General features: G+C 33.0%; 1 protein-coding gene across 6 annotated transcripts in view; it reads left to right on the plus strand.

The window, feature by feature from the left end:
• Positions 1 to 13,744, plus strand: part of ARL6 (ARF like GTPase 6) — a 37,867-nt gene that overhangs the window by 18,996 nt on the left and 5,127 nt on the right. For 4 of the 6 annotated variants that reach the window (XR_002005449.4, XR_002005448.4, XM_019024861.4 and 1 more), the window contains 3 exons: positions 2,706 to 2,800; positions 5,745 to 5,874; positions 9,520 to 9,575. Coding sequence is in view for 3 of the 6 variants with exons in the window: in XM_019024861.4 (XP_018880406.2) it covers positions 2,706 to 2,800; positions 5,745 to 5,874; positions 9,520 to 9,575 (281 nt within the window). In the remaining 3 variants the exon portion in view is untranslated. The remainder of the gene's footprint in view (positions 1 to 2,705; positions 2,801 to 5,744; positions 5,875 to 9,519; positions 9,576 to 13,744) is intronic. The other 2 variants (XR_008678557.2, XM_019024864.4) reach the window with 1 other exon arrangement.

The raw sequence follows: 13,744 nt of genomic DNA on the forward strand, positions 1-13,744 counted from the left end.
GTATTTAGCTACTTTAAAAATACTTTAATTTTAATTACAAAAATATATAGAGAGAGAAAATAGTAGGAAAGTAAACTTTGTTTTTATTTGATTTTAACTCCTTTTTTCTTTGTACTGTTTTTGGATGAAATTTGTGAATTCTAGAATAGAGTGGTTACATTGTAGATTGAATGGAGAATATGATTACTATTGAAAAATCAACAATAAAAGTAAATTTACTTTCCCTATTTTCGTACTTTTCTAACTGCGAAACAAAACAAGTACATTTTGATCTATTAGACTGAAAAAGGTTACAAAGATTAATAAAGTATGCTCTTGTCAAAGTGAGCCACTCCTGTGAGAATGTAATATCTTTTTCAGGGTAATTTATTGATATCTGTTAAAATGAAAAATGTTTATAAACTCCAGCAAGCATTTTTACTTTTAGAAAAGTATTCTATGACCAGGGCTTATGGGCAAAAAAAATATACATAGAAGGTTGTATGTTAGCATTATTTATAACATTTTTATATCAATTATGTAAAAATGTTACTATAAATATTTATCTTTGCTATATATATAATCATAGTAGTAAAAAAAAATCAAGGAAATTTACATTTGCTATAAATATGTACTTACTATGTATAGAAAGAAGAAAGTTCTTAGTGGATTATGCACCAAACCATTAGTAGCATTTATTTTTGGAATAGTAGGATTATAAGGGAAGTTTACTTTCTTTTATTTTTCTTTTCTTTTTTTTTTCACATCCTGTTTGGTGAAGAGAGACATTTACTTTCTCATCTATATGATGCCATAATGTTAAATATTATATAATTTTTACATATTATTTTTACAATATAAAAAGGTAATAGCAGGCAAAAATGTAAGGAGTACACATTTTTTAAATTTGGAAAATATAGAAGAGAATATTGAAAACATGTTTCCCATAAATCTCACTATTCATAAATTCACCATTGTCAATCTTTTTGGTATCTTTCTCCTCCTTTTGAAATATATAACATATACTTTATATAACTAAGGAAAAAGGAACCATCTAAATTATGTACCATGTATAATTTTGTATCTTGCTTTTTTCAGTTAACATTATGTGGTAAGGGTAAATCAGGAAAAACATGCAATGAATATAACTAACAGCTGCCTAATATTTTTTCACACAGCTTTGCCAAAATTTCTTTAACCATTTCTCTACTCTAGGACATGAAGGCTATTCTCAGTTTTTGAAAATTGTAAACAGTCCTTCAGTCAAAATCTTGTATAAATCTTAGCCCCAGTTCATGATTCCTTAGAATGAATTTCAGGAATAAAATCACTGGCTCAAAGTGATTGAACTTTTTATAGATCTTGATAGGTATTTCTGATTGTTCTGGTTTCTATATACACTGGTAATGTATGTCTGTGATAATCAGCATTATCCTTTTTTAATGATAGGAGAAAATGGTATATAAAAAGTTTTATTTTGTATATCATTTGATTATTAATCACATTGAAGTTTAAATACTTAATTTATGACTAAGTGATTCGCAAAAAAAAGTACAGATGTCCAATAAATATATGAAAAGATATTGAACCTCATTGGCAATTAATGAACTAGATCAAGATAATATGCTGTTAGAATGGCAGTTATTGAAAAGAATGATAATAATGATAAGAGCCAGTGCTGGCAAAGGAGTGAGAAAAGTACTGAGTCATGTAAATTGATATGGCATTTCTGGAGGACAGTTTGCAAATGTTTTTCTAAAACTTTAAATTATGTATGTAGTCTTAGAAATGTTACTCCCAACATTTCTAATAAATCTTAAAGCATCAAAACTTTTTTAAAAGAAAGGTATGTAGGAGGATATTTGCCTTAAAGTTTTTCGTAATGATGAAAATTGGAAATAACCTAAAAGTCCAGCAACAAATGTTTGATACAGTATTTGATGACACATCCATGCAGTGCAATAGTTTAGAACCATTAAAAGAAGATAGTGCAGAGGAATAATCAATAATTTTTCAAGTGCCTGTGTGATCCATCGGTGAATCCTTAACTAGTTCAATCACTGGCTATCAGCTTTTAAAAAATCAAATAGAATAAAATAAAAGCTATTTGTAAGTATTTTTTCAGAAGACTTTCACTTAAAATACATCTATATATACCTATGTGTCTACTGTATCTTAATGCAAAATGTATTTCTCACTGTGGTTTATGGTAAAAATAATTTATAAAAGTAGTAGTAAAACCATAGTAGTAAAAAAAAAAAAAATCAAGGAAATTTACGTATGTATTGCAAAGGCAAGGTGTAATACGGGATTCCATTTTAAATACATATATAGTTTATTCATATGTAATATACATGAAGTGTAGCTTTGTACCAAAATATTAATAATTATTGCATCAGTGTAATAGGGTTATGGTATTTTAACTCATTTTCTCATATTCTGATATTTTAATGAAAAAATTACTCATAATTTTTTAAATTATGAAATAGCAAGTCATTAAATTTACTTTATTATCCAAATGAAAAGGTATTTTACATGAAATATGACTAATGATTAATATATTTATCAGTCATATAAACTAATAAGAAACAACACCAAAAATTCTAATGATATATGGACATAGGACATAAGGAGATAATACTTAGGTTAGGAAATGCCCATGGATAATAAACATGGAAAAATTTATAAGTAACGCTTTAATTTTTCTTTTTCTTTACATTACACAGAGAAGGCCAAGCTATTATTTTTGTCATTGATAGTAGTGATAGATTAAGAATGGTTGTGGCCAAAGAAGAACTCGATACTCTTCTGAATCATCCAGGTATGTGTGTGTCTTTCAGTCTGTATCTGTTCTTTGGGGTTCATTTATGTGTAATGTTTTGTTCTTTGGGTATTGCTTATACTATGTAATTATCTTTCATTTAAAATTTTTGAATTTAAAACATATGTTATACAAAATTTATATTTTATGTACATCACCATATTTTGTAAATTTTGCATGTAATGTAAATGTAAAGCATTTTGCATTGTTTTTGGGGTCTCTAACATTTATTTCCTCAAAAATAAAAATTCCCTTTTTTCTGATTACATAAATAATTTGTGCCAAAGCAAAAAAAAAAAAAAATCAGATGGAAAAATAAAATAAAGATCTGTGTATTTCAACACCCATTAAAATTATTTGTTACCATCCTTTCATGCATTTCTCTATGCGTATCTGAGTTTGTGTGTGTTCAATTACAGCATTTCTTACATATTTATTCATATATATATATCCCAAAAATATCTGTAGGGTTGAGGACTGTGGGGACTATCATTGTTATTTACCAAAATGGAATCATATTCTTTACACTCTTCTGCATGTTTCTATTCTCAGTTAACACTTAATGATGGATATCCTTCCAAATCAAATTATATATAATTATGTAGTTATTCTTTTTAATGATGCCTAATATGGTTTACTATGAATGTACCACAGTTTATTTAATCATTCACCTGTTGATGTATACTTTCCTCCCGCCCAAGCCCCCACTACAAACAGTGCTCCAGTAAGTATTGTGGAACTCTGCATTTCTAGCCTTCCTCATGCCAAAAAAATTTAAATAGTGCTTGTGCTAGGACTTTCAGAAAAGGATGGTGGTTTAAGAGAACTGTGGATTTGTTAGAAATGAAATGGAAATAGTGTGGGGCTTTCTAATAAATGTTACTGCTTAACCACAATATCTTTGGTATTTTTAACAGATGACCTCAAGCTTACTGAAATTTTTGAAAAAAAATTATCCGCCCTGTACATTTTATGTGACTTTTTAATGTTAAAAACTTAGCAGTCTTGGCTGGGCGTGGTGGCTCACGCCTGTAATCCCAGCACTTTGGGAGGGATTACAGGCGGGTGGATCACTTGAGGTCAGGAGTTCGAGACCAGCCTGGCCAACATGGTGAAACCCCGTCTCTACTAAAAATACAGAAATTAGCCAGGCACGTGCACTTGTAATCCCATCTGCTCAGGAGGCTGAAGCAGGAGATTGCCTGAACCTGGAAGGTGGAGGTTGCAGTGAACTGAGATAGCACCACTGCACTCCAGCCTGGGCAACGGAGGAGACTCTGTCTCAAAAAAAAAAAAACCAAAAAACTTAGCAGTCTTGTATCTAGATTGAGAATGCATTTTTGATTATGTCTTCCTTTCATATTAATCTTTCCAGTTTTTCTCTAAAAAGTGTTGCAATGTTGAGCAGTAGAATGAAATAGTTCCTACAAAATATACTTCAAACAATGGGGATTTTGATTTCCTCAACTGAAGCCTTGTCTATGGATCTTAATGTACTACTTCCTTTATTTTATGGGATAGATTCCCAAGGGAGGGATTTCTCAGCTGAAGTGTATATGAACTTTTTAAAAAAATTGATGGCCATTAAAAAATCTTTGAATAGCAAAATGTACTGTGAACAGAAAAAGACAATGACAGGCAAGGGAAAATATTTGCAACTCATATCATAGCTACAGGGATATTTCTATACTACTTGTGTTTCTAAAAATCAGTAAGAATATAAAAGCTTAATAGAAAATGGGGAAAGGACATATCAGATAAGTCAACAAAAACATAAATTTAAACATCTTTTGAATATATGGAAAGATTCTTGGCCTTTCTATTACCTATGATATGGAAAATATCAAGAAGTTTCATAGCAGTCTTTTGGCTAGGGGAGTGGAAACACTCATTCTTATACGTGGTTGTTGGAGTGTAAATTGATATAATTTTTAAGAGAAAGCAGTTTGGTAATCACTGTCTATCAAAAGAGAAATTTATGTCCTTTGACCCAACAATTCCATATCTTAAATTTATCCTAAGGACATACTGGCCGGTGTACAAAATTACCTATATACACATTTATTCATTACAGGATTGTTCATAGTTGTAAAGATTGGTAACAGGTATCTCAGTTGGGTTCTGGTTAAATAATAGTACATAGTACTGAAAGAAGAAATATTCCAGAACTGTTAAAATAATGAAGAAGCTGCTCTATATGTACTGATATGGGATCAGATCCAAGATATGTAAATAAATGAAAAGATAAAGGTATAAAGTAATGAGGTTGGCCTGCTATATGAAAATAATATATAATAATTATGTTTGCAAATACATAAAATATTTCTATGAAGATGCCAAGACACTGATGTTATGGGTTGCCTTTTCTACAGAGACCATTGTCCTAGGACAGAGTTAGGAAGGAGATTCTTTTACTGTATGCCATTTTGTATCTTCTGAATTTTGAACTATTTAAATGTATTGTCTATTCAGAAAAATGAAAAATGTTTCCAAAATCATGACAAGGTAAAAATATCTTTTAAAAATCTAGCTTGTTACTTATGATATTGTGACTAAAAACTTAAATAAGTTCCCAGTTTCTTTTCCTTCTACTTCTACTTGAAGTTTGCCTCCTTTCTGTTCACAATTAAAAAGGAAACAAAATATTTAATGCTTTTTTGTAGGTACTTCTCTGTAATGCTTATTGAGCTCCAGTCCCACCTCACCCATCTTTGGTTAAAGCTCCTAACCAGAGGGCAGATGGTCCTAGGAAGTATTTTTAAAATTTTGTTACTGCTCAAATACATGCCTAACAGTGTGACAGTATGTGTCTTTAAATGTTTCTGTGTGTGTGATATGAAAAAAGATAATTGAAAAAAAATTTCATGGGTTTCAGTACTAAAGATTTGCTGCAAAATGACCTAAAAAGCTGGAAGTGTGATGATAATCTTATTTTCTCTTTTAGATATTAAACACCGTCGAATTCCAATCTTATTCTTTGCAAATAAAATGGATCTTAGAGATGCAGTGACATCTGTAAAAGTGTCTCAGTTGCTGTGTTTAGAGAACATCAAAGATAAACCCTGGCATATTTGGTAAAGTTTTATATTTACTTTTCACTGTAGCTTTCTGAAAAATATACAAGCTTCAGAGTTGTTTCTTCTGATCTCATTTTTTAAAAATAAGTGATCAAACATGGTGGCATATGAGCTAAGGATTTTGTTTTGTAGAATTGTGGCATTGTAGGTTTTTACAAATATATTACTGTTAAAAACCTTTTTCAAATTTTTGGGGGGATAGGAAAATATAAACAACTCTTATAATGGAATAACTTAAAAGCTCACTTACTTACTGACTTCAGCTACACTGATTTCCTTCTGCACATGGAGTCAGCCAAGCACAGTCCCATCTAAGAGCATGTGCACTTGTATCCCCCTCCTTTGAATCATTTTCCAAAATAATTTTCCTGGCTTGCTAGAGTCACTATTACCATGTGACTGCTTTTTTTGTTTGTTTGTAGTCTGTCTGCCTATACAGGTGTGTTAGCTCCCTGACAGCTGGGGTTTTGTCAGTTTTCTTCACTTTAATAACCCCTACAATAGTCATAGTGCCTGGTATGTAATAGGTACACAATACATATTTGTTAAAATGAATAAATGGAAATGGAAATTTTAAGTTTACTTAGACATCCTAATAAGGTTGAACTCTTAAGTAATTAATGTTGAAATTGTTATGCATTGTTTGTTTGGAAAACAGTTTCTTATTTAACTCCATTGTGCCTTTCTACCAAAATATTCTAATAAGGATAAACAGAGATTATACATTAGATAGTATTTTAGTGCCTACGACTACCATCTTAAACTCTCTTCTACCCACCCACCTACCTCTCTCTGCTGTAAGAGGTCCTTTCCATGCCAGAGTTTCCCCCTTTTTATAAGAAGGTATCTGTGGGGAAGATTGGAAACAGAAGCAGAGAGATCCACTGCCACAAGAAGGGTGAACTAGAATATGAAGCAAGGAGGTCATAGAGTTCAGAAAACAATTTTAGGAACTAGTTTTGGTGCTGAAAGAGTAACAGTAAAGACCTTAGGGAAGCTCTTGACACTTTCCAGTATTCAGAGCCTCCAGCACCTCTTCCCAGGAGCTAAACCCTGCATATCCTAAGTAAAACCTTCCTTACTCTAGGATCAGAGGAAAAGTCAGTGTCTAATAAATGATTCTTGAGTTGGAATTTGAGGTCCTGTGGTATTTGATAGGTAAAGAATGGTGGGATTTTGGATAAGGAAACGTCTTGAGCTAGAGCCTTTATATTTCTCTAAATCATACCTAAATTGATTACTTCTAAAATAGAATAATTTTTAATTTCTGTGTTGTATTAAGTATTGTGACTGCTTGATAGAAAGTGCACGTTTAAAAACATGGATCTAATTATTAAATAACCATCTTTTCTACTTAAAATAATTAACCATTACATTTTAACAGATTTATTTATTCAATTGTGACATCTCAGTATTTCTCTGTGAGAAAAAAAGTAATATCCTGATGCTTATAAGGATGTAGGATGTTATTTTGCCAGTTGCTAGATTTTCTGGATAACTTATATAAGAAAGCAAAGTGTTTCTTTTAAACATGTGTATAATTGTGACTTCTCCTTAATTCAAATTGAACCTCTTCTCACTAGGTTCAAATTAGTATCTCATTTATTTGTTTTGTTCTTTATTCTTGGCAATATTTTTAAAAGCATGTATAAAATTGAAAATATATTTATCGTTTTTCTATTTTAAATATAAAGGTAATGCTCTCAGTGATACAGAGATAAAATATTATCTGTCTCCTGCCCTGGGTACAGGTAAATTTACTGAGCAATGAAGAGAAGATCCTAGAGAAGTATAGTCTGATAAATTAAAGAAAAATTTTATGTTTTATGTTTGACCATTGTACTAAACATATAGTCAGCTCTGATTTTCAGGGTCTGATTGTGTTATTCTCCTTCAGATGCGTTCTTTGACTCAATCCCTGGCATCATGATTGTGTATGTGTGTGTGTGTGTGTGTGTGTGTGCATGTTGTGTGTATGTATACTTGTTTACCATCTTGTGGGGGAGACAAATAATAAGCAAATAAATTTATAAAATGTCAGCTGGGAAGATGAGAAAAAATAAAGTATGATAATAAGAGAAAGAATAGTGGGAGTTCCTCCCTCTCTGAGACCTAATTGAAGTTAGAGAGCAATTCATGTGAAGGTTTGGAGGAATAATTGTCCAGATAGAGAGGCCAGCAAGAAAAAGCCTCTTCTCGGATGAGAATGTACCTGGTGTGTTCCAGGAGCAGCAAGAAGTCCAGATTGGTTAGAGCAGAGCAATCTAAGGGGAAATTGTAGGAAATGAGGCCACTGAGAAATAACCAGGGGTCATATCACACAGGGCCAAGATTTTCGCTTTATTCTTATTTATTTGAGAGGAAAGATAGAATTCGAACATTTGTTAGGAAAAGATGCAGTTTTTAGTAGGGTAATGACACCTACACCAGAGGGGAAGGGTTTCATTGTGTTAATTGTTTGGAACTATAGGTGTATGATAAAATTAATATCTTTATCTTTCTTGATTTAAGTGTTTCAGTTACTGATCTCTTACTCTTACCATGGATAATAAGTAATTTGCTTTGAATAATTGTGTATCTCATGTTGTTTGTTTCTTTCTTTGTATTTTATAATAATTCTATGATAAGCCGTATTCTTAGTCTAACAAGTAATTTCTGGGAGATAATTTTTATTTGGATTATAATTAAGTTAATTATTTTAGGTACTTCACTATACTTTTTAAAGTCATGCCTTCAGCACACTAAAAGGAACCCTAATCATTCAGAAAATCTAATCATATATATTAATTGCTATTAAACAATCATATTTTGAAAATAAATGACTAGATCAATAACATGTTACGAGAAACTGTACCTTTTAAAAAGATTATCTGATCCTCTAAAAATCCTCTGCATTTTATTATTTTAATTTATATACTTAATTATGATTATACATAAAATCTCACAATAACAATTTAAGTTTAGTCTCTCAAGAATGGAAAGACAATGGAAGCACCCTGTTTTAGACGTTTTATATACATACCTCAAGTATTTAATTCTCACAATCACCATATGAGGTCAATGATACTATTCCCCCACTTTACAGATGCTAAAACTGAAGACAGAAGAGTTCAATGACCTAGTCAAATTCCCTCAGCTAATAAGAAAATGATTGAGATCTACCGACTTTTTGTTTTACTCTACCAGCTTACCAAACCTATAATTATGGGTTTTTATCCTAAAGATATCAAATTCCATTTCAAACAAAGGCACACCATAATATGGCTGTATTATAACTCAAGTCAAGCATTTCTAATAATGAGATTGAACGATTGGAACTGAGCAAAGTAGGATAGTGGACTGTACAAAACTTTTCTACCACTGGAAAAATAAAAGTGTTTGTTTTGTTAATGTCAGTGTAAGAACTAATCCGGGGATAAAATAACTTTTTTCAAAATCTGTTTATAAATTATAAACATATCTTGTTCCTGAGCACTCAGACTTTTATTTTCTGTTTATTTTCAATTTCAATGCTTAACCAGTTTTGCTCAGATATATGTTGTTATAATGTGTTAATTCTCCATATGGCAAAACTGTAATCCTTTATTCTTATAGTTTTGTGATGTAATGAGATGGCTATGTTTCTTATGGATTTTATTTCAGTGCTAGTGATGCCATAAAAGGAGAAGGCTTGCAAGAAGGTGTAGACTGGCTTCAAGGTACATTACAAAATACTGTGTGTCTTCAGCCTTTGTTTCCTTTTTATTCATATTTTTATCTTTTTTTACATTTTATTTTATTATATCATTGCCTTTTTTCCTCTTTCCATTTATTTCTGCTATCAGAAAAAACAATACAGTAAGTATCCAATACCTTGTTCCATTTACTTCTATCACATATTGCTAAAGGATTTATTTACATAAAGTGTTTGAATCTTTACAGTCAATATATATGACACATATAGAAAACAATTTAAACTTATAGCAACAAGTTCCTGTCAGATCTAGTAATAGAAGCACATTTAAATTTTGGGACAAATGTTAGGCCCTAATGTCAATAACTAAAAATAAGTCTGAATGACATGTTTCTTTTAAGAATCATGCTGGCCGGGCACGGTGGCTCACGCCTGTAATCCCAGCACTTTGGGAGGCCGAGGCGGGTGGATCATGAGGTCAGGAGATCAAGGCCAACATGGTGAAACCCTGTCTCTACTAAAAATAGAAAAATTAGCTGGATGTGGTGGTGTACACCTGTAAACCCAGCTACTCAGGAGGCTGAGTCAGGAGAATCATTTGAACCCAGGAGATGGAGGTTGCAGTGAGCCGAGATTGCGCCACAGCACTCCAGCCTGGCAACAAAGCAAGACTCCATCTCAAGAAAAAAAAAAGAAGAAGAATAATCATGCTATACTACAGATATAGCTCCATTTATACATAGCATGTATACACAACTTGTAATATTCATATTTAGTATTAGAGATACTGATCTTTTATTGATATTTTGTATATTTGCAGTTCTGGTTGCTATTCATCAAAATAGTTATCATAGATTGGTACAGGCTTACTATATTAGGAAATAAATTAACATATATCATTTACCCTAATGGTCTCTCAGCCAAAAGAATGGCTTGAAGCACACAGAGCAGTAGATAGTTGTGAATGAAACCAAGCTCATAGGTTCTTATTGCAGGATCCTAATGGCCAAGTCAGAAATTCCATTTCCGAGCATAACAACTAGAGATCATTTCTACGGGGAATGTCTCTGCCCTGAACAAGAGTGAATAACAGGATATTATAAATTCTAGCTACAGTCTCATAGTTACAAATTCTTCTACACAAACCTTTTAATGCCAGTTGTGTGTGATTTTTTTTTAAATCTTCTGCATGTTGCAAACAATAGCAGGGATATAGCACATATCATGGTAGATCTAAGAGTAGCCTGCCTGCTCATACATCATAGTATTTCTTTGGTTCAAAGTGCGAAATGTACATTTCATAAATATTTGTATGTGTTATTGGTATAATATGGTGGTTTAGTTAACTAGACAGACTATTGTATATCTGTGTCTTTTATGTTTATGTAGTTATCATAACACCATTAAACTGCAAGGAACATTCAAGTCATATTTCACAATTAGTGACAATCAGGAACCTCTAGTGATTCTCAGAAGAACTAGCGGGATTTTTCTGTGAACCCAGCAACTTAGTTTCTTAGACTGCAGTAAAGAAGTGTTAAAGGCAATGGGGTGGATTTCCACCAGAAACAGGCTACAGAGGAATATTCCAGAGAAGATACCAGGAGTATGTTTTCAGCCTCATTTCATATTTTACAGAGTGCTTACCATTGCTAACAGTGAAGATATAGCATGGATGGAGACCCTATTGTCACTCATGATAACCTAATTCAGAGCACAGTATTTACTGAAAATAAGTTGATAGTCTTCTGGATTTTAAAGTGTGGTTCTCCATCCCTTCTTTTCTGGTTTTATTTTGTCACTAGCAGTTAGCCACTAGGTGTCAGTAGCAATCCAACATCACAATACAAATTGCCAACTCTGGTCTTGATACCTAATTTTTGTTTCTTTGACTTTTCTGATCCATCATCATCTGTCTTACCTCCCAAGTCTTTGTAAGGAGGACACATTTTGGAAATACTTTTGTGTCCTTGTTTTTCCATATTACTTTATGTACCCTTTACAATTTTCTGCAAGGTAAGCAATAGTACCTCTGTTTTATATAGGAAGCATTGACTGATAGTTGAAAAAAAAAAAAAAACTTAGGCTTCTGAGTCCAGCAAATTTATTCTACTACTTATTAATTTACCTCTCTGTTAGCTAACATCTGTTACCTTGTGAAGTTTTTTTAATCTGTAAAAGTAAAAAATAAAATGTGTTATATTTTGTACGGATTAAGTTAGATACTGTTAAAGTACCTAGCATAAGAAAGCACCCCATAAATGTTAAGTTTACCCTTTTACCTAAACACTCTATTTAAAAAAGGTGGAAACTAAGCCACAGGATAAAAAAGTGTATCATTTGGTTTCAAATAGGAGGTGCTTTGGTTATATTTTCTTTCTTTCTTTTGTGTGTGTGTGTGTGTGTGTGTGTGTTTTTGAGATGGAGTTTCACTCTTGTCTCTTGTCACCCAGGCTGGAGTGCAGTGGTATGATCTCGATTTACTGCAACCTCTGCCTCTCAGGTTCAAGTAATTGTCCTGCCTCAGCCTCCTGAGTAGCTGAGATTACAGGTGCCTGCCACCATGCCCAGCTAATTTTTTGTATTTTTAGTAGAGACAGGGTTTCACCATGTTGGGAAGGCTGGTCTCGAACTCCTGACCTCAGGTGATCCACCCGCCTCAGCCTCCAAAAGTGGTGGGATTACAGGCATGAGCCACCGCGCCTGGCCACTTTGGTTATATTTTCTGTGTAATAACAAATAGTTTACATTATCATATTCCCAACTGTCTCTAGATTTGAAAAGAGACAAAAATCTATTTTTAAAAAATAAATAGCAGTAAATATAGGAGATTAGTTTGTGTTAGCCAGAGTTCTTTATGTGAATGTAGCTGTGAAGGGTATTCTGAACTTATATCTGATTTTGCTTCCAGAATTCTGGAATTTCCTAGTATGACAAACAAGAAGGCCTTTGGTTCATTTGGGGCTAATTTAATATTATTATTTAAAGTTTAAGGTTGGGGCCGGGAGCAGTGGCTCATGCCAGTAATCCCAGCACTTTGGGAGGTCGAGGTGGACAGATCACTTGAGGACAGGAGTTCGATACCAGCCTGGCCAACTATAGTGAAACACGATTGTGACTAAAAATACAGAAAATTAGCCAGGCGTGGTGGTGCATGCCTGTAATCCCAGCTGCTGGGGAGGCTTAGACAGGAACTCTGGGGGTGGAGGTTGCAGTGAGCCGAGATCATGCCGCTGCACTCCAGCCTGGGTGACAGAGCAAGACTGTCTCAAAAAAATTTAAAAATAAAGTTTAAGGTTAGAAGCTTTTTGGTGAAATATTAAATGGCACATGTAATGGCACGATTCTGTTGTCTTTGGAAACAGTCTCAATAATCGTGTATGTAGAACAACCGAAAGACAAGAACACTGAATAGACTAGGAAGTATTTTTTAAACTGCCAGAGAGTAAACAGAAACTATTGCAGAACTGTAAGTTTTCTTGCCCTGAAACTTTCAAATTAGGTACTTTTAAAAAGAAATCTTCCCAAATAACTAATAAAATGTATTCATTTTATTGCTTTGTCTGCATGGAAAAAGTTAATAATGCTCCCAGATGTGAATATTAGACTTACAAACTATGCAGGAGTATTCCAATGAAAGAAGATTGATCAAGTATGCTTAGTTTCATCTGATCCCCAACTCTCACTAACAGTAAAGAGACTTTTTAAAAAGATATTAATATATACGGACAAAAAGAAGGGAAGTAGTGAAAATGGCAACCAAATTTTGGAAGCTGAATATTTGATCAGTGTTGAATTACTTAACAGACCTGAGAAAGCTGAATCTTAAACTACCAGTGGGGAAAGCTGAAAAGCAGCCTAACTTACATTGCAGATGCAAAGCCTCAGAAATTGGTGGAAATTGAAAATAAGGATGAACGTGGGATGAAAAGAGAAGATATGATTATACATCTTCCCTTTAAGAGAAAATTGAAGGTTTATTCTCTGCAGAGTCAAAGACAGTGTCTCTGGACTAGAAAACCCTAGGTGCACAACTGTCTGGTGGTGCTGAATTGAAAAATGAGGAAAATAAGTTTTCATGCTGTATATTATAACTCTCTTCTACTGCTCCTATTTCTCCCAGAAAACAATGACAGTAGGCAGGATATAGGAAGAGTCATCTTTGGGGAATCAGACCAGCCTAAGAGCAAAGAT

The sequence above is a fragment of the Gorilla gorilla genome, chromosome 2, assembly GCF_029281585.2.
Source record: "Gorilla gorilla gorilla isolate KB3781 chromosome 2, NHGRI_mGorGor1-v2.1_pri, whole genome shotgun sequence".
NCBI lineage: Eukaryota > Metazoa > Chordata > Mammalia > Primates > Hominidae > Gorilla > Gorilla gorilla.